This window comes from Monodelphis domestica, chromosome 2, assembly GCF_027887165.1.
Source record: "Monodelphis domestica isolate mMonDom1 chromosome 2, mMonDom1.pri, whole genome shotgun sequence".
NCBI lineage: Eukaryota > Metazoa > Chordata > Mammalia > Didelphimorphia > Didelphidae > Monodelphis > Monodelphis domestica.
In genome coordinates this window covers 320,280,418-320,300,155 of record NC_077228.1, presented here as the reverse complement: position 1 = coordinate 320,300,155, position 19,738 = coordinate 320,280,418, and the positions used below count along the sequence as shown (strand labels likewise).

The 19,738-nt window shown below is 36.6% G+C and overlaps 1 protein-coding gene across 4 annotated transcripts in view; it reads right to left on the bottom strand.

Annotated features, from left to right (window-relative positions):
• COL19A1 (collagen type XIX alpha 1 chain) overlaps window positions 1-19,738 on the bottom strand; it is a 453,356-nt gene that overhangs the window by 42,542 nt on the left and 391,076 nt on the right. For all 4 annotated transcript variants that reach the window (XM_056818442.1, XM_056818444.1, XM_056818443.1 and 1 more), the window contains 6 exons: window positions 14,377-14,430; window positions 9,824-9,868; window positions 6,835-6,879; window positions 6,637-6,699; window positions 1,860-1,895; window positions 1,691-1,735 (listed from right to left, as the gene is read on the bottom strand). In XM_056818442.1, the coding sequence (XP_056674420.1) occupies window positions 1,691-1,735; window positions 1,860-1,895; window positions 6,637-6,699; window positions 6,835-6,879; window positions 9,824-9,868; window positions 14,377-14,430 (288 nt within the window). The remainder of the gene's footprint in view (window positions 1-1,690; window positions 1,736-1,859; window positions 1,896-6,636; window positions 6,700-6,834; window positions 6,880-9,823; window positions 9,869-14,376; window positions 14,431-19,738) is intronic.

The window sequence follows — 19,738 nt, the reverse complement described above, 5'->3', positions numbered from 1 at the left end:
TCCCCTCCCCCATTTCCTTAATACCTTTTTTTCTTATCTTCCATGATTCTACACTCCTGCTACCTCTCTGTCCACTCATTTAAAAAAAATCTTCATTGCTTGTTACTTAGCTTTCTGCCATCCCTTTAACATGGGTATCCTTCAATGTTCTATCTTTGTCTGATGACTTATCACTCTCTACATTGCTTACCTTGGCAATTTATATGAGTTCAATGATCATATCTATGGAGATAAACCCCAAGGGTCTAAGATTTTTGGTTGCAGATGAGTTGATCTGTATTATTGGAAGGAGTTAACACAAACTGAGTTTCTTTCACTAATGAAATCACAGGTCTAGATTCACACAAAACAAAAAGTTCAGCATTATTTGGGGGGATTCTTTTCTTTCCCTTAACTCTTATATAGGATCAATTGGCCAATCTTTAATTCCCAACTTTACAGGATTCCTGGTATTTATTTCCTCCTTTCTCTTCCCATGGCAAACACTCTTTTCTCACTTAGACAATATATCCATCTAATTGGTCTTCCTGACTCCAGTTTGTCCCTTTTACAATCAATCTATCCTTGACATTACTGCCCAAATTATCTTGCTAATGCACTTCTCTGATGACATCATTCCTCTAATAAAAAACCTGTAGTGACTTCCCTCTGCTTGCCAATAAAATATAATCTCTGATCCAAGCACTCAAGGGCTTCTAGATTTGCTTCCAAATCATCTTTTCAGGCTTATTTTTATGTGATTCTTTTTGAATTCAGTAGTCTAGCCAAACTGGAATATCCACCTTTCTCCATTCATATGTAGCCTTCTCATCCTTTCTTCTCCTATTTCTTTGCTTTTGTTTATATGATCCCTTCCAGGAAAGTCATTCTGTTCCCTGTCATGGTCAAATTTTGGCACTATAGCCTTCATTTAAATTGTCTATTCTTTCTCCCCCACCTCATACTAAAAGTGAGCTTTCTTAAATTACTCATAACACTTTGCCTAGTTCTTACCACTTCTACCTGTTATCAGTCATTTGTGTGTATGCCTTTCCCCAAGCACTTCCCATTAGATTATAAACTTCTTGAGAGGAGGTCTATGTCTGCTCTATCTCTGTCTACCAAGCATCTTGAATACACTAAGCACTTATTAAATTGACCACCTCATGAAACTGGGAGAATATTGTTTTGCTTTGTTTTTGGTAAACCCTTACCTCCTGTCTTAGAATCACTTCAAGTATTGGTTCCAAGGCAGAGGAGGGATAAGAGCAAGGTGATTGGAATTAAATAACTTACCTAAGGTCATCTGGTCAGGAAGTATCTGAGGCTGTATTTGAACCCAGGACCTCCTCTTTTCAGGGCACCTAACTGCCTCAGGTTGGTAGTTAGAGTTAGAAATTCTTTTCTTAGGATGGAGCTGAAGACTAAATAGCCTAGAAGCAGTCAGTTACATATGTGCTCTTCTCACTTGAGTACTGTGCCTGAAATGTCCACTGCTGGCAGGCATGGAACACTGGCAATGGTAGGGTTTCATGCATGCCCTTCAGTCTGCCATTGGCCTTGGCATCTTTTTCTCTCCCTAAACTTCCATCTACCCTAAATTATGGGTTTTTCAGGACAGTTAACTATATTTACGCCCATTCTTTAATAACAAAGCAGTGGTAAGTCCAGCTGTTGTAGACTCAAATCATGGTAATGACTCTATACATACCCGTTCTCCTTTGGGTCCTCTATCTCCAGGCCTGCCCATTGGGCCCTGAAAAAAACAAAACAACATAACTGAGATATATTTGCCAAGGTCCTCCAGAGGACTATCTGACTGGTCCAAATAGACACAGGAATTCTGACACCAACTATAAATCTGACTTTAAATGTAGTACCTGAGGACCTGGTGATCCATCTTTTCCATTTATTCCCTGTAAAAAGAGAGAAATCATTTGTTTCTTGCATCTGGGTGTACAGAGAAAGAAAAAGAACCCAGAGGAAGGGAAATGTTTCAATAGGTGAGTTGCGCTTGTGTCTTTCATCTAGAAAGGACAGTCATCACTTCACCCACCCCAATGAGAGTGCTTTCTCCCTCGCCTCTGTGGGGTACATGGGGGAGGGGTGCCAAGGAGTGCCAGGCACTTGTGGGGGGAGGGTCATGGCACTCTCTCTAGGGGGGGCACCAGCAGGCACTTGGTCTGAAGGGTGGGGGGCTTGGCCCAGCACCTCATCCCTAAAAGATTCGCCATCATTGTCCTAAATCAGGGGTCCCCAAACTTTTTACACAGGGGGCTATTTCACTGCCTCTCAGACCACTGGAGGTCCAGACTATAAAAACCTAACCCTAACCCTAACTGGGCAGCAGTATACACGGTGCGGAATCCCCTTCCCCAGATTGCTGCTCACCATGCTGACATCTTCCATTGTGCAGCCACATAATCCTTTGTGTGGCTTCTCATTCTAAGGTGCCACACAAAGGATTATGCCACCAGAAGTAGTACTGTATGTGAGTGATGCCGCTGCACCACCACATACTGTGCTCCTCTCACTGACCACCAATGAAAGAGGTGCCCCTTCCAGAAGTGTGGTGGGGGCTGGATACATGGCCTCAGGGGGCTGTAGTTTGGGGATCCCTGTCCTAAATCATACTGATGAGACAGGGGGCCAGGGTTCAAATTCACTTGCTAGTTGTGTAACTTTGAATAAGTTCCTTCACCTCTTTGAGATCAGTTTCCTCATCTGTGAAATGGGAAAGATAATAAATTTGATACACTTCACAAGTTTGTTGTGAAAGTGAAATATAATCTTTGTCAAGTGCTTTATAAACTATACATTATAGATACATATTCAAACAGACATACATCTATAACAAGATGTTTCTATTCTTTTTTTTAAAATATATTTTATTTGATCATTTCCAAGCATTATTCGTTAAAGACATAGATCATTTTCTTTTCCTACCCCCCACCCCCCATAGCCGACGCGTAAGTCCACTGGGCATTAGATGTTTTCTTGATTTGAACCCATTGCTTTGTTGATAGTATTTGCATTAGAGTGTTCATTTAGAGTCTCTCCTCTGTAATGTCCCCTCAACCTCTGTAATTTCTATTCTTTTTATTTTCTGTTTCTACATTTAAGATTCTCTATAAAATCTGGATGCCTCCAGACAGTTTCTATAGTGGATTTAAAAACAATTCTTACCTTCTACTATACATTATAGATATCTATTCAAACACACATATACATATATAACAAGATGTTTCTATTCTTATTATTTTCTGTTTCTACACTTGATTCCCTATAAAATCTGGATGCCACTAGATAGTTCCTATAGTGGATTAAAATAATTCTTACCTTCTTTCTTAATATTAATTCTGGGGGGGGGGGCAGCTGGGTGGCTCAGTGGATTGAGAACCAGACCTAGAGGCAGGGGGTCCTAGGTTCAAATCTGGCCTCAGACACTTCCTAGCTGTGTGACCCTGGGCAAGTCACTTGACTCCCATTGCCTAGCCCTTACCACTCTTCTGCCTTGGAGCCAATACACAGTATTGATTCCAAGACGGAAGGTAAGGTTTAAAAATATAAAATATATTAATTCTAAGATAGAAGACTGGCAAGGCTAAGCAATTGGGACTAAGTGACTTGGCCAGGATTATGGATTTGAACTCAGGTCATCTAGCCTCTAGCCCTGGTGCTCTATCCACTGGGCTGCCTAACTGCCCCACTAGAGTAGAATTTCATGGTAGTGTGAGTCAAAACAACACTATCCTCTAATTCACTCTTGGGCAGAGTAACCCTCATTAAATATCTTCAACTGGAACTCTAAAACAGGTTACACTGTATGGATGGTATAAATTCTTGGAATGTAATAAGCTGTCAATCAAAAAGATGGCTTCATGTCTCTCACTAGGCATGTGGTGAAGGAAGGAGGAGAGAATCCTTAATCATTGTCATTGAGAGTACTAAATAAGTGCTTTTTTATTAGAAATTGTGAAGTTTCCTGAACTTTGCAGGGCTATTCCTGAGGTGATAATAAAGCAGAGCCCTAACAGTAGATTTATGGGATTGGGAAGACTATTGTCTGGAAGATGTGAGAAGCAAAAGCACTTGGGGTCAAGTCAAATACCCAGAGTCCTAACAGCAGCTGTGTTTTTGAGATTTGATTTGAAGAGGGAGATCAAGGTGAAGAAAATGATTTCTTAGCCAGCAGGCAATTGCATGGACATGCTCCTCTGAAAAGCCTAAGAGACCTGAATTGTGCCAGGATGGATTCTATGAGGATGGAAGTGCAGACAACTGTGTGTTTTCACTGCTGTAAATTACACTAAAATCTGTCATGGTTGATAAGCCAACCGAAGTCTCCCAACCTCTCCGAAACATCTTGGGAATGATGGTGAGTACTTTAAATAAGAACATGTTACTTGAAGTGTAAGGTTCACAGAATTTATTACATCAGAAACACAGGCAACGAAGATAAAGCTGATTAAGGAGGGGATGTGAAAGGAGCAAGCTCTGTCACTTGGAGAAAAGAAGATAAATCTAGTGTAAAAATTTAATTCAGTGTTTTCTGGGATAATACAGGACATAAAAGATCATGTTAGTCCTCCTTGTCTTTTGCAGCTCACTGAAGAAAATCTGTATATCATCTTCTTTCTTTGCTGCAAACATTTATTAAGTGCCTACTCTATGCAAAGTATCACGTCAGGCAAGCAAGTCATGGGACTCTTGCTTGCTCTTAACCCAGTGCCTGTAGGGCAGTTTTGATTTGAGTTGTTTTTCTAAGAAGTGGGGATGGATTTGCACAGACCAATTCACATTATCTTGCCCAATTCCCTCTGTGATCTACTGGCATTCGTTCTCAAGACTGCTGACAAGTGTAAAGGATGTACTTTGTGGTTTTGAAACAGGATGAAAGTAAGTGGCCCACAGAGGGATTGAATTTATAGCCTTTGGTTTTTAGCTTGTTGTTCTACAACTGAGCTACTAGCTTGAATCTGACTGAAATCCTTCTTAGTTATGACATTCTATGGTGTTATGAGTTGATAAAGGCTTAACCATTCCATGCCTCAGTTTCCTTATCTGTAAAATGAGAGTTTAGACTCAATGGCTTCAAAGGTCTCATTTAATTCTAGTGAGTGAATCAATCAATAAGCATTAATTGTGTTTATTATGGGTCAGACACTATACTAGTGCTGTAGGTACAAAGAAAGGCAAAACAAACAAACACACAATGGATCCTGTCCTCATGAAGCTTATATTCTAATGGGAGACAAATACATAAATAACTTTGTATATATAAGATATGTAAGATCTAGATAGAAAGTATTTTGAGAGGGAAAATCACTAGTAGCAGGAAGGACAGGGAATTGTTCTTTGCAGAAGGTGGGACTTGAACAAATTATGATATATGAATATAATGTAATGCTATTGTACCATAAGAAACAATGAAGGTGATAATTAGATAATGATTAGAGAAATAATCATAATAATGATTAAAGAAGCCTGGGAAGATTTATATAAATTAAAACAGAGTGAAATGAGTACCACTAGGAGAACAATTTGTAGTATAACATTTTAAAAACAAACTATTTTGAGACTTGCAATCTCTGATCAATGCAATGACTTGAATTGAGTGTTAAAAGAAGTAAAAAAAAAGAACAAAGGGGAAGAGATTGTACAATCCAGGCACTCTGGATAGCCAGTGCAGAGGCACAAGATAGAATAATGGAGGTCTTAGGTTTTAGGTCCATGCAAATAGGTCCATTTATTTGGATCATGGACCGAATGAAGAGAGAATACTGGAAAGATGGGAGGAAGCAAACCTATGCAGTTCTAAGTCTATGATCTTCTGAAATTATTTTTCCCACTTTTCTTTCCACCCAACCCTTATTCCCAATGGAAGTATATTATATCTATTTCCCTAAAGAAATGTCTGCTTTAGTAGAGATGGCTGTTACAATGCCATCTTCATGCTTTATGCACTTCTTTAAGACAAAAAAAGCAATACATATTGAATTAGTGATGTACACAGAAATATAGTATAATGATTTTATTTACAGAGTGCATTTTGTTATTTTACTTGATTCTAAAAGCTGATGTTGAGAGAAAGAAATTGACTTGTTTGTGGTTACCCAGCAATTAAATGTCTGAGGTAGTAAAGTAGGATTCAAATGTAGGTCTTTCTCCCTCTGAGTTCAACACTTTCCCCCCTACACCATCTAGCTTAGACTGTCTAGCAATGATAAGAAAAGAAAGTAATCCAACTAAGAAAATTAATTGACATTTAAGCTTTTTGCCCAAGATCCAAATGTGATGTCTACGAGACTTTTCATCTATGTATATTTGCTGATGTGGTAAAACATTTCCCACCCAAACTCCTGAGTGTCTAAGAATTAGGGAAGAATCACTAATTCTTGACTACATTTTGATAAAATTGGACCTCTTCCAACACCATTTCTGCCAACAAAGTCAGTAACTCACAATGAATGGACTTATTCAGGGCTGAATCAGCAAATGAAAGGTTCCCTTTGCTGAATCTGGAATAATTTTCTTGGTGTTTTCTTACTCAATTCTTAATTCTCCTTAAGAGACTGGCTAAAAATCACTTCTTTCTGAGCTTACTGAAAATTGGCAAAGAAAACCAAAAGCAAACAAATTAAATAAAAAACTTACTGGTTTTCCTTCAGGTCCTTCAGGCCCAGGGAAGCCAATGTCTCCAACAGGCCCTCTTTCACCCTTAAAGATACACATACACAAAGAGGCACATGCGTATGTGTAATATGAATAATTATTTAATTATTAAATTCAAAATAATTATTGACTTCAAATCATATGTATTAGAAAGAGTTTAGATGCTAAAAGGGCACTCACTGGTTCTCCTGGCAGTCCTGGAGGTCCGGGGGCTCCTGACTTTCCCTGGCAAAGGAATTGAAAAGAAACATTTCATTCATAATGACACAGAGAGCCAAGACATGTACTTGTCTATGGGATTGCCATCTGACTATTTCAGGCAAATAGGGACTTAATTCAGTAACGTGTTGGAAGTGGAGTGAGGAAAATGAGTTCAAATCTGATCTTGGATACTTTCCAAGCTGGGTGACCAAAGGCAAGTTATTGAACCTCTCAGTCTCTGTTTCCTCACATGTAAAATGGGGATAAGAACAGCACTGACCGTTCAGGGTCATCATGAAAATAAAATAAGATGAGATTTTAAAAGTGCTTTGTAGGTCTTAAAGCATTCTATCAATGATAGCTAAAAATGCTAGCTGTGGGGCTCTGAGGTTTTACATCCCCAAAAGAGTGGTACCAACTGTCTAAAAGACAACTACATTGAGTTTTATATCAGCATACTGGAACTCACCCATCTAAAAGGCTATTTCCCCCCTTAGGAAGCAATTCCATTGAACCTACCATTTTCTCCACACCTGTTTAGAACTCCTTTCCTAGATTTGTCTTTAGAGCCCATTCATATCCTGTGAATATATTTGATATCCCTTTGGGTAGTGTAATGTGTGAAGGAGAGATGGGAAAAAAGTCTGCAGCAAAGGCTGGAAAAGCAAGGACTCCAGAACTGTCGATCAAGATGGACATTCTAAATAGAATGAGGACCAGGAAAGACTGTTGAAAAAGGAGGCAAACTGAAAAACTGAGTCTCTTTGCCTTGGGACAGAAAGGAGGAAGGACAAAAGACCTGCTCTCTGGTTTCTCTCTGCTCCGACAGTGAACTTGAATCTTCAAGACCTGTTGACCATTTCCCAAATCTGAACTCTATTCAACTATCCTCCAATTTAGGAATTGATTTAAGATTAGGGAAACCCCAAACCCTCTCTCTCCTCAACTTCTTTTCCTTTCCCCTTCTCTTAAATAAACCCCTTACTTAATCTTTGAGAAGAGAAAGAGTGATTTATCTGATATAACGAAAAACTCACTCTGAGCTGATTTCAGTGAGACCAACAGAAGAATCAAATAGGGAGGAGAAGGGAGAAGGGAAAAGGGAAAAGGAGGGATGAAAAGGGAGGGGAAGAGAGGAGGGAGGATATTGGCAGACCTGATCTTGAAATTATCATCTCTCACTTAAAATTAATCCCCTAATACAGTAGGAAGTGGGTTATATCCACCTTCATTAAGGATTATTTTTGGAGAATAATAAACTATTTTAAGTACGTTTCTGGCTAAAGAGAAAAAAAATGATATGACTTTTCTTGTATAATTTATAAACTTATTTTTTCCAAAAGAGAAGTTCCAAAAATGTCTTGATTGATGGAAGTTTAGATGGATCAAGGTCAAATACCCTTGGAGGTGACCATTCTGAAGAAGAAAACTCCAGTAAATAAATAAATGGTAAGGGGTATAGATAAATACAGAAAGATATGCATTTATTAGGTTGATTGATAAGTTTAATGAGAAAATCAACTTTTTTATGTTATCACTTCATGTCTACCTATTTCTTATCTTTCATTTATTTTATTTCATTTTTTTTTTGTACAGGAACTGTGATTTCACCAATATAAGGAACCTCCTTTAATAATACAAAGTAGCCCCTGCTCTGCAATTTATCCCTTGATATAGTTAACACAGAAAGATTAAGTGTCTTGTCTGATGTCACACTACCAGGATGTGTCAGAGGTGAGATTTGAATCCAGGTCTTTCTGACTTGGAGACTTTTTTTTTTACTATCCCATGATCCTTCTCTCACCCAAGTAAAAAAGCAATTAAAATAAGTGCTGTGATCCAGCAGGATACATCATAAATTCAGATTGAGGATGCATTCTGAACCTCTTGTTATCTTCTGGGTATCTATGGAGTAATGGAGAGTGGGAAGAGCAGCAGACCTACATGGGTGCCTGTCTGTCATCTTTCTCTCTGCCTCTGCGGGGCTGTTTGAGGTGCTATGTTCCCAATGACTCCTCTGTGAAGTTATCATGAACCTACTCTGCAGGGGCACCTAGCAAAAGGATAAATGGTCCTTTATTCATGAAGCGTGACCACAAAATTTTAATTAGAGCAACCTGAATGAAGACTAGAATGATCTCCAGGGCTCTGCTAAATGATTCCAACCTTTTGTGCTGTACTTTCTATTCATTTGAGGAGACCTTGAATAGATTAAAATATTTGACACCAATGAGCAACAAAAATGATTGAGAGGATTGAAGGTCTAATTTATGAGGAAACATTAACAGTAATAAAGCTCAGCTAATAAAACTGGGCTAAGTGAAACCTAAGGTGGGTTATGGCTTTCTGCAAGCAACTTGAAGTACACGAACAAGATAGGGTCTCTAGAGCTCCAAGGATTATAACTAGGAACTAGAAAATAAAGAAGAGAAAAGCTTAATTTGCATTTGTAAATTGCACTTGTTTACTTATCATCCCTAGCTTTTTAGTACTGTAGAAGCTCCATAGAATGAAAATGGAGAAGAGAAAAAAAGAGCACTTTAATGTACAAAACAAAAAGAGGAGAAGAAAAAAGACAAAGAATGGAGAGACTTTTGGTGGTGATAATATGAGATTCTATAATTCTAGAAGTGGTCAGAAATGATAAAGATTCCTAATGGAAAGGAGGAAAAATTGTGAGTATGAATGTTGGCGTAATAAAAATAGAAGCAGCTCCTTTAGTGAAATGATTATGATTGTGAACTATTTTTGACTGGAAACCAGTTTTCTTTGGAAAATGGGAGAATCTTTACAGAATAAAGTACTAGGGTAAAAAATGGTGCCATTATGCTCTGGCAACCAACCTGGTATAATAATTTTTCTTTCGTTCTGAAACCCTCTCATTAAATGTCTTGCTAGAAGTTTGTAAGTTTACAAGTGAGGTATAATTGACAACAATTTTAACCCCTGTGAAATAAAATTAAATTACCGGTATCCCCGCTATTCCTGGTGAGCCAGCTGGGCCTCGATCTCCCTGGCCAGAGGAAATAAAAAAAGATTGAGTCTTTCAGCAACATTTTTGTAGAACCTCAAAAACTGAATCATCAATGAAGGTAAATGGGAATGCTCCAGTTATGTGTAAAACTGCTGCTTAAAATAATCATCTACATCTGGTTAAAACTTAACAAAGTGTAGGTGGGGTACAACATCTATGTAAAAAAGCACAACAACAAAAACCAAAATATTAACATGAATAACCAGAGAAAGGGCTTGACTGTAGATTGTGTCATAGAATTAGGAAGACTATGTTTAAATAGTGCTTCTGGCACCTATGAGCTTTATGACTCTAGACAAATCATTTAATCTCAGAGCCCCCATATATAAATTGCAGATAAATTTTGGGTGGGCATTGGGGAGAGCATTTTCTTTCTTTCTGTTTTTTTAATCCTTACCTTCCATCTTAGAATCAATACTGCATATAGGTTCCAAGGCAGGAGAGTGGTAAGGGTTAGGTAATAGGATTTAAGTGACTTGCCCAGGGTCAAAGCTAGTCTTGAGGCCAAATTTGAACCCAGGACTTCCCATCTTGATGTCTGACTTTCAATCCACTGAGTCACCTGGTTGCCACTTCACATTTTCACATAAAAAACACCCTACATTGATGAAATCACAATTCTAGATCCATCTCTGAACAACATTAATATCTGCCCCCTTAACAACAACAACAACAACAACAACAACAACAACAAACCCATCAGGTCTTTCCTTTTATCCTACAGTAAAAAAAAATACTTTAAAGAAACTAAAAACTTAATCTATTATTGCCCCCAAATGAATTTTTAAAAATAAAAAGTTAAATATATTTTGGCTAAATTTAGGCTATTAGAAATGTAGTAAATAAGAATGATGTAGATACTGCTAAAGAGCATTAAAACTATGCCTTTGTTTTTTTTTCCATTTTCTTTAAAAAGGCATTGCCATTTTTCAAAAGATACAATGTCTTAAGCTTCTGCCAATAGCTGCACAGATGCTTGTCTTTCCATATGGAGGATAGAACTGAAAAGATCAACTAAAGATGTCCTAGCTATAGGCATTTCTTTTGTTGGAAGAAAACTTAGCTTGCTCTCAACAGTACAGTGGTCCAATTGTTCTCATGAGACTCATTTGAAAATGAGGCAATTCCGTAACCTAGGTAACTTCTACTATCATCAGCAGTTGACTACACTAAAAAAGAAATGCTGATGATCATAAGTAGGATATTAGAATGATGGCATTTTTAAAGTGAAAGAGAATCCTAGAGCTCATTGAATCCAACCTCCTAATTTTATGTATGAGGAAACTGAGGCTCCAAAAGTTAAATCACTTGCCCCAAAGTCCCACAGTAACTTGGTAGCTGAGCTGTGTCTAGAACACTTCTCCTGACTCCTATCTCAATGATTTTTCCATTATACTTTTGTGTCCCCCCCAAAATATGGCAAGTTCATGTGTGAGAGATGAAACATGAGATGGGTAGAAAATGAGAAACTGGCTGCTTTCATTAACTCATGTTTATTTACCACTTTCTGGATTCATGAAAACCCAGCAATAACTGAGAGTGACATAGACATCCTATAGTTTGCTACATATACTAATGGTAAAAGAAGGCAGCTGGATGGCACAACTGAGTCTTGGTTCCTCATTTGTAATATGGGGATGATAACAGTACTGACATTTCTTGGCTGTTTTGAGGATAAAATATGGTAATATTTGTGAAGTATTTTGAAAATGTAGAAATACTATATAAATGCTATTTTTATGGTTATTTTGTAAACCATTCTAAAGAGAGCATAGTCCTTTAGGAGGAAAAAAAAGTGGATGTGTTTTTAAAATATTATACTCTGAGCAACTTATCAAGAGTGAAACTTCTTTTTCTAAGTTCATAAATGCTAATAGAAAAAATAATTAATTAAAACCTTTTAGTGATATAATAAATACACATAGAGAAGCTTGGTTTTGTACTAATGTCATATTTATATATGTATGCATGTATGTTCTTCCTAGAATAGAAATTTGCTTTCTATAGAAAGACATACATGATATATGTATGTTATAATCACCATTATCATCATCATTGCTAGCATTAATATGGAACCTTAAGGTTGGAAAGGATGTTGCAAATATCAAAATTTATCTTCACAATAATCATCTGATGTAAATGCTATTATTATCTCATTTTACAGTTGAGGAAACTGAGGTAAACAGAAGTTAAGTGAGTTTTCCAGGATCATACAACTAGTAGCTATCCGAGAATGGGTTTGAACTTAGTTCTTCTTTTCTCCAGATCCTGTTCTCTATCCACTGTGACACTTACCTATATGTGTGTGTATATTTATAAATGTGTGTACATACATGTATACACAGACATATATGTAATATGTGTGTCTATGTATGTAAATAAATAAATATATAGATAGATAGATAGATAGATAGATAGATAGATAGATAGATAGATAGATAAGGATAGGGTCTGTACCTATGATTTCATATTGCCAGATAAGAAAATTCTTGCTTGCCAATATGGGTCAGCACCTTATATCCAACATTTAGCCTTAGATAATTTAGCCTTGAGCACTAAGTAGTTAGAGACTTGACCAGAGTCACCTAGCTGGTATGCCTCAGAGGAGACTTTGAACTGAGGTCTTCCTGGCTTGAACAACCACTATGCTGTGTTGGGTTCTTAACCTTTTCTGTTACATGGGTCATTTTAGCAGCCTGATAAAGCCTTCTTTCTACTCACACCAATGTTTTTAAGTGGATAAAATAAAATATATAGGCTTAAAAAGGAAAAAAATAAGGATATGATTATAAAATATTTTAAAATACATGCTTATCAGCTTAAGAAACTGAATTATGCCATGTTGCTGATTCTCTCTCTTTCTCTCAGTCTCTCTCAGCATCTCATTATATAAATCTATTAAACATATATTTCTCAATGTAGTTGAGAAAGCAAGATGATCCAAAGTGTTATAAGGATGATATTAGAAAATAAATATTGTTTTATTAGTTTAGGAATAAAAAGAAGAGTGCTGGCTTGAGAAAAGAACTGGAGTTTGAAGCAGAGCTGAGAGAGTGTGTTAATTTCAACTGTTGACAATTATAACCATTTTTCTATGTCAATTACACTCTCTGGCAGTTGGCAGAGATACTCTCAGAGTCTCTCTCTCAGGGCTGGAGGAGGTAACATCTTTGCCTCTCTCTCTGTCTGAGGGAAAGACCTGAAGGAGCTCAGTGTTTTCCTTTCCCAACTTAGGAAACACCACTGAATATCTATTGTGGTTTTATAGATTGTTTAACTCTGAGAAGACCAAAGAAAAACCCAGTCTTTAGTTTGGACTCTGAGTCTTAACCTAACTGGATTCTTGTTGAGATTCAACCAGCTAGCCTTTGCTATTTTATAATTTGAAGGCGAACTTAAGAATTATAAAGATAATAGCAGTAGTTTTTTTTAGATAGTATAAATTTGGGTTAGTGAGATCAGGGAGGATTAGTGTAGCCTGTATAACACAGGAGAGTCAGTTCCTTGTGGAACCTGAGAGTTTATTTGGGTGAATTTAGAATCCCTTAGAATTAGAAATCCTTTATTTATCCTTATATATTTCAATAAACATTTATGTTTATAATAAGAGTCTCTTTAGCATCCTTGCACCTGGCCCTTAAGGGAAGTTCACATTTGAGCTTCACTTCATCACTGAGGATAATTTGATTATCTCTATCAAAAGTGTATGAAAGTAGATGAACAGTTTGAACCTGATTGGCAAGTTAAACAATTTTGAAAAGTTTTTTGTTTTTTTTTTTTTTAATTTTTAAAAAAAAAACCCTTCCTTCCATCTTGGAATCAATACTGTGTATTGGTTCCAAGGCAGAAGAGTGGTAAGGGCTAGGCAATGGGGGTCAAGTGACTTGCCCAGGGTCACCCAGCTGGGAAGTGTCTGAGTCCAGGTTTGAAGCTAGGACCTCCCATCTCTAAGCCTGGCTCTCAATCCACCGAGCTACCCAGCTGCCCCCAGTGTTGAAAAGTTTTGAACCTATATTGAAACAGTTTTTCCATCTAAATATTTTATTTTTACAGTGTGTATGTGGATACAAAGTCAATAATGAATCAGTCCTTGGCCTCAAAGAATGAACATTTGTGAGATAACATCCGGAGGAAGATATATTACTCTGTATGCATACGTGTGCTTATACATATATAAATATACATAGATATGGGATGACACCATAAATATAAGTTTCTATGTATCTATAGATCTTTCTCTTTCCTTCTTTCTCTTTATATATATTCATATTTGAGGTCATATTTCCTGACAGGCTTATCTAACTCCACATAAAATCTACAACTACAGATAAAGACAACTATCTATCAGTGTCATTGCTGTCTTTTTAAATTAAAGGATTTCTCTTGGAAATAAATACAGTAGAACATTTCTCTTAATGAAAACATCCTGACAGGCTGACAAATAGCAATATAGCACTTTTAATTCAGGTGCTTTATGACAGGCTTACCTTTATGCCTGGAAATCCTTCTAGTCCTGGGAGCCCCATGGGTCCAGGCTCTCCCTAGGAAAAAAGGGAAGAAGGAAACAAAGAGTAACTGTGATCAAAGTGTTTTAAAATGTCATTGTCACTCAAGTCCAACTCCAACTCATCATGGTGGCATGGATGTGAGACTGAGATCTTGAAGATTAGAATAATTGTAGTGTTTTTTAAAATTACTTTTTATTATCATGTAAAACACTTCCATATTGGTCATTTTTCTAAGAGCACACTCTTTCATAAATAAACCCCCCAAAATAAAACCACAAATGCTTTGATGCTTTGATCTGCATCCATCTGACTCTAGTAGGTTTGATTAAGATAGAATTTGAGCTTTGAGTAGAGGCCTGGGAATAACATACTCATCTGAAGGGAATTCTGCTTAAGTTTGGAGAGATTCATCACTATGTTGGCCTTCAGGTAATATCATTTTTTGGTCCTAGCAATTTAAAAAAATAATTTAATTTTTTTTATTCCAAATGTTTACAAATCCAAACAAGCAAGAAAAGATGTTACACAAATGAAATCATAGATCTCATATATAATTAACTTATTTTTCTTCATATCTACATAAAAGGTACCATCCACTAGTGTGGCAACCCCTCCCCATCCTTCCCACATCATATAGAATATTGTCAAAGAGGTCAACATGTTCATATAAACTGTCTTTCTTGTTTTATATTTCTGTTCACTTTCAGGAGGTAACTTCTCAGTTTATTCTTTTAGTATTAGTCATGTGGCTGTACATAATGCCATTGCTTCTACTTATTTCATTGTTAATTATTGCATATATTTCTTCCCAGATTTCTAAAAAAATCAATTTGTCATTTCATATGGCACAGTAGAATTTCATTACAATCATTTAGCATAATTTGTTTAGCCATTCCTCAATTGATGGGCAACCCTTTGGTTTCCAATTCTTTGCCACAACAAAGATAGCTGCTATAAATATTTTGGATCATATGGTTTCTTTTTCTCTTTCCCTGATCTCCTTGGGAAACACAAACCAGAGTAAGGCTTAAAGACCATTTACTCAACTAGACAGGGATAGTGAGCTGTGTTGATGAAATACCCAAACTTGATGAAACCATTGGTACTTGAAGATGTAAAGTAAGCAAAACAGGAAGCACTTTTGCAAAGAAGACCCAAGTACTGATTGGAGATAGATCAAATAATGGTATTTGCAATGATGGAGGAAGATAGCATGGCATAATAAAAAGGGTAATTTAAATCAGGAGATCTGGGTTCTAATTTCAAGTCCTACACTTACTAGCTCTGTGATTATGAACTAATCACTTCAGCTCTGAAGTGATTTTCATTTGTAAAACAATACCATACTTATCTAACATATATGACTTTGTGAATCTCAAGTTGCTCTAGAAATACATTCTTTTTCCTACCTTTTGTTTAGGCATTCTTGCTGTTTTTTTTTTAATTGCTGAAGTTTTTCCCAAGAGTGGTGTGTATTTATTTTCTGGGTGTTTCAACTGTGATTAAGAATCTAATCAGAATGAATCCCTCTAGCAGTCAAGGTCAACCCCAGACCAATTTCAATCAGAATTAGAATGAATGGATGGGCTCTAACAAAGTGTGCCAATTATAGAAACACTTCGGGCTGTCTGATTACTGGAACATTTACCCATCCAGTTCATGAGTAGATAAAGACAGAACTCAGAATAATGCTTATATTCCTTTTTTTACATTGTGAAGGGGTAGTTAGGTGGTACATTGGATGGAATGCTGGGTCTGGAGTCAGGAAGACTCATCTTCCTGAATCCAAATCTGGCCCCAGGCATTTATTAGTTGTGGCACACTACGGGCAAGTTGCTTAGCCTTGCTTGCCTCAGTTTCCACATTTTAAAAATGATATGGAGAAGTAAATGCCAAACCATTACATTATCTTTGCCCCCCCCAAAACCCAAAAAACAAGAAGAAACCAAATGGGGTCACCAAGAGTCAGACATGACTGAAAAAGTGCTTGAACAAGAACAACAATGGGTATTGTAGATGTTTTAAGATTGACACTTGAAAATGGACATTTGGGGTTCTTTAAAAAGACAACTGGTCACAATGAGGGTTATTAAGATACAAGACAGATTTGAGAACTTGCCATTTTATTTGAGTATTTTACATGTTCTAATCTGTGTTCCACTAGTATTAGTAAATCAGGTGGAGTAAACTGGTAGAGAATAAAGGAAATTTAAAGAAGGGATTTTACAAGTAGTAAGAGATTAATACCAGTTTGTTTGTTTGAAACAATTCAGTTAATGATAGTCACATCAAACTTCCCCTTTTAGGCACTGGAACATTTAAGTACAATTACATAGAAAAGAGTTTTGGTAATTGCACATAATTCAAATTTATTTGTGCATACACATGGGCAGACATCACACTGATTTACTTTGAAAACATAGCGATGGCTTAAATTTCTATTATGATTTCATATGCTATCCTCATTAATGAGCATTAAAGAAATAGGATGACAGCCTTTCATGCACTGGGATTTTCAAAATTTTAAATTGTCCTTTAATAGGCAATCAGTAAGCCAAAGAAGAAAAAATATCAATAGTTAGGACATAGAATACTGTAGCCTCTAATCCAGATGTACTCATAATTTCTAATCCATAAGTTCAGAAAATATTATCCCTGAAAATAAAACAAGTATCAAAATGGATGCTATTAGGGAGTTACTGAAATAATCTACCCTGAGAGATGGTTTGTGAAAGTGTTGCTAATGATAAGAGGGTATTGAGATGATATTTTTGGAACTTAGAAATCATATAGTCCAACCTCCTAATTTTATTGATGAGGAAAATGAGACCTCAAGAAATTAAGTGACTTACCCAAGATCATGCAGATTGTGTCAGACCAAAGTTCTCTAAATTCATATCTAGCATTCTTTCCACCCTATCATGCTAAACCTCATCTTCTAAGGTTGTCATCTCAAAATGTTTGATCTTTGAGACCAGGGCTATTTCATTTTTGACTTTGAATCTCCAGAGTATAGCAGAATATCTAGCATCAAGTAAGTATATGCTTACTTGTTGAATAAATAAATGAATTCCTTGAGAATAGATATGGGGGGCCCTCATTGGCACTTTCCCAGATAAGAACCTAATTAGCTTTGACTGGGGTCAATTCTCATCAGTACCTTTCATTTCCATGGCTCCTTCCTACCACCAAGATTATTTTAGGATCTACCCAGAGTTTCATGGATTTTCAAGCAATACAAATTTATCAAATCTTTTGTTCTATTCTAAACACAGAGGGAGATGGTGCAAGGCCAGCTAAATGAGGATGCTAGATGTTAAAGGTGGGGAATTCCATGCAATCGGATATATAGTCCTGGAATGTAAAACAATGCAGAGATTTTGATGTGATTGTGTTTCTCAACCTTGCCAACACATATCATTGACTTCTCAGCAATGCCTCCATCAGTCATCCTGTCAATTTATCCATCTCCCTCTAGAGAAAGGGAATAAAAGGGATGCATCCTTTCTGTTTCTGAAAGAGTGGAAATTCATGGATAGGGGTTCCCAAAATCTCCTGGTGTCTAAGTAGTGCCCATAAAACTTGATTTAGTAAGTTCAATTTCTAGGAATGCTTTTGATGCAGCTTTGATGGGAATTGGACTCAGACTTTCCTGGAACCCAATAAGACCTATGGTCCCCTTTGTAGAATAATTTTTTAAAAAAATATCTGAAGGAAGTGCTAAGTTTCAGTTAGAGGTTAGTAGAAATAAAAATGTTAAATTTTTGCTATCTAAGTTCACAAAATCCCTGAAATCTTTTTCATAGCTAAGGTTAGTGGGATCTGTATCCCCAGGCTAAGAGCTTTTATTTTAGAAGGTGGCTCTGAAGTTTTTTCATCTCTTTCCTTTTTCAAAGGATGAAATCTAGAAAAGAAGCCAGGTGTCTTCTTAATATCATTGGTGCCAGTAGCTTCCCTCACAATGGTTCCTAGACTCAAGCTAAATGCCTACAATAGAGAAGGTGACTAATGAAAACATGCTTTAACTGTGCTAATTACAAGGCCTTTTCTTTTTCATTCTTTTTTTTCTCAACAAATGATTCTGGGGACATGAATGCATGGCAAGTGTTGCTTTTTCAGTGTGCACGTGGATATATTTGCTTCTTTTTTGGCTGTTACATCTGGAAGACTCAAGGGTTTTAGACATTATAGTCAATTGATGCTATCTCTCAAAAATTTACCATGAAGAGAACAATCTAAATGTAATTAACACAAGGCTAACAGAGAAGAGTGGAATCGAAAAAGCCCTTATTATTACAGATAAAACCATTTTCTTAATTATATGCAAAACAAATTTAACTTTCTTTTTTAAGAATTTAGTTCCAGTTTTTTTCCCGTCTCTCCCTCCTGTCTCCTTCCTTTAGAAGAGAAGCAATTTACTACAGATTAAATGGGTCAGAGGACAGCAACACAGAGCATCAGAACTGAAGGTAGAAAGATTCATCTTCTTGAGTTCAAATTTGGCTTCAGACACTTATTAGCTATGTGACTTTGGGTAAGTCACTTAACACTAGTTGCTTCAGTTCCTAATTTGTAAAATAATTTGGAAAAAGAAATGACAAACTATTTTAGTATCTTTGTCAAGAAAACCCCAAATGGAGTCATGAATAATTGGCACAATTGAAATGACTGAAAAATAATGCACATGTAAAACACACTTCCATGCTATCCATGTTGCAAAAGAAAACAGAGGGAAAAAAAGAAAAATAAGTAAAGTTTTAAAAATATACTTGAATCTGCATTCAGACTGGATCAGTTCTTTTTCTGGGGTTGCATAACATTTTTCATCAAAAGTCCTTTGGAATTAGATTATTGTATTTCTGAGAATACCTAAGTCATTAACAGGTGATCATCACAGAGTATTACTCTTTCTGTGTATCATATTCTCCTGGTTCCAATTACTTCACTTTGCAAAAAAAACCAAAGACTAATATAAGACAAATTAGCTTAAAAACTGTAATATGTGATTGGCAAAGGAAAACAGGCATTGGTTTTAATGGTGTCCAGGAGAGTCAAAGAGTATGAAGTTATTAATATTTCTCCAGTTCTATGCCTATGCTCTGATGCTAATAAGTTACCCAGTTTATAGGAAGAGTGAAGAAGGGCATTTCCCTGGTCTACTCTGTCTTGGGAACATTAAAATCACCTTCCTCTGATTCTGTGCTCACCAAGAGAACTCGTCATTTATAATTTGGTCTGTCTGAGAGGACTTCCCTATTCTTACGAGAATGAGGAAGTAAACTGTCACAGAGAAAGAAAAATAATCCAAAGTGACATTTTGTGGGAACTGAGTTTATATTTT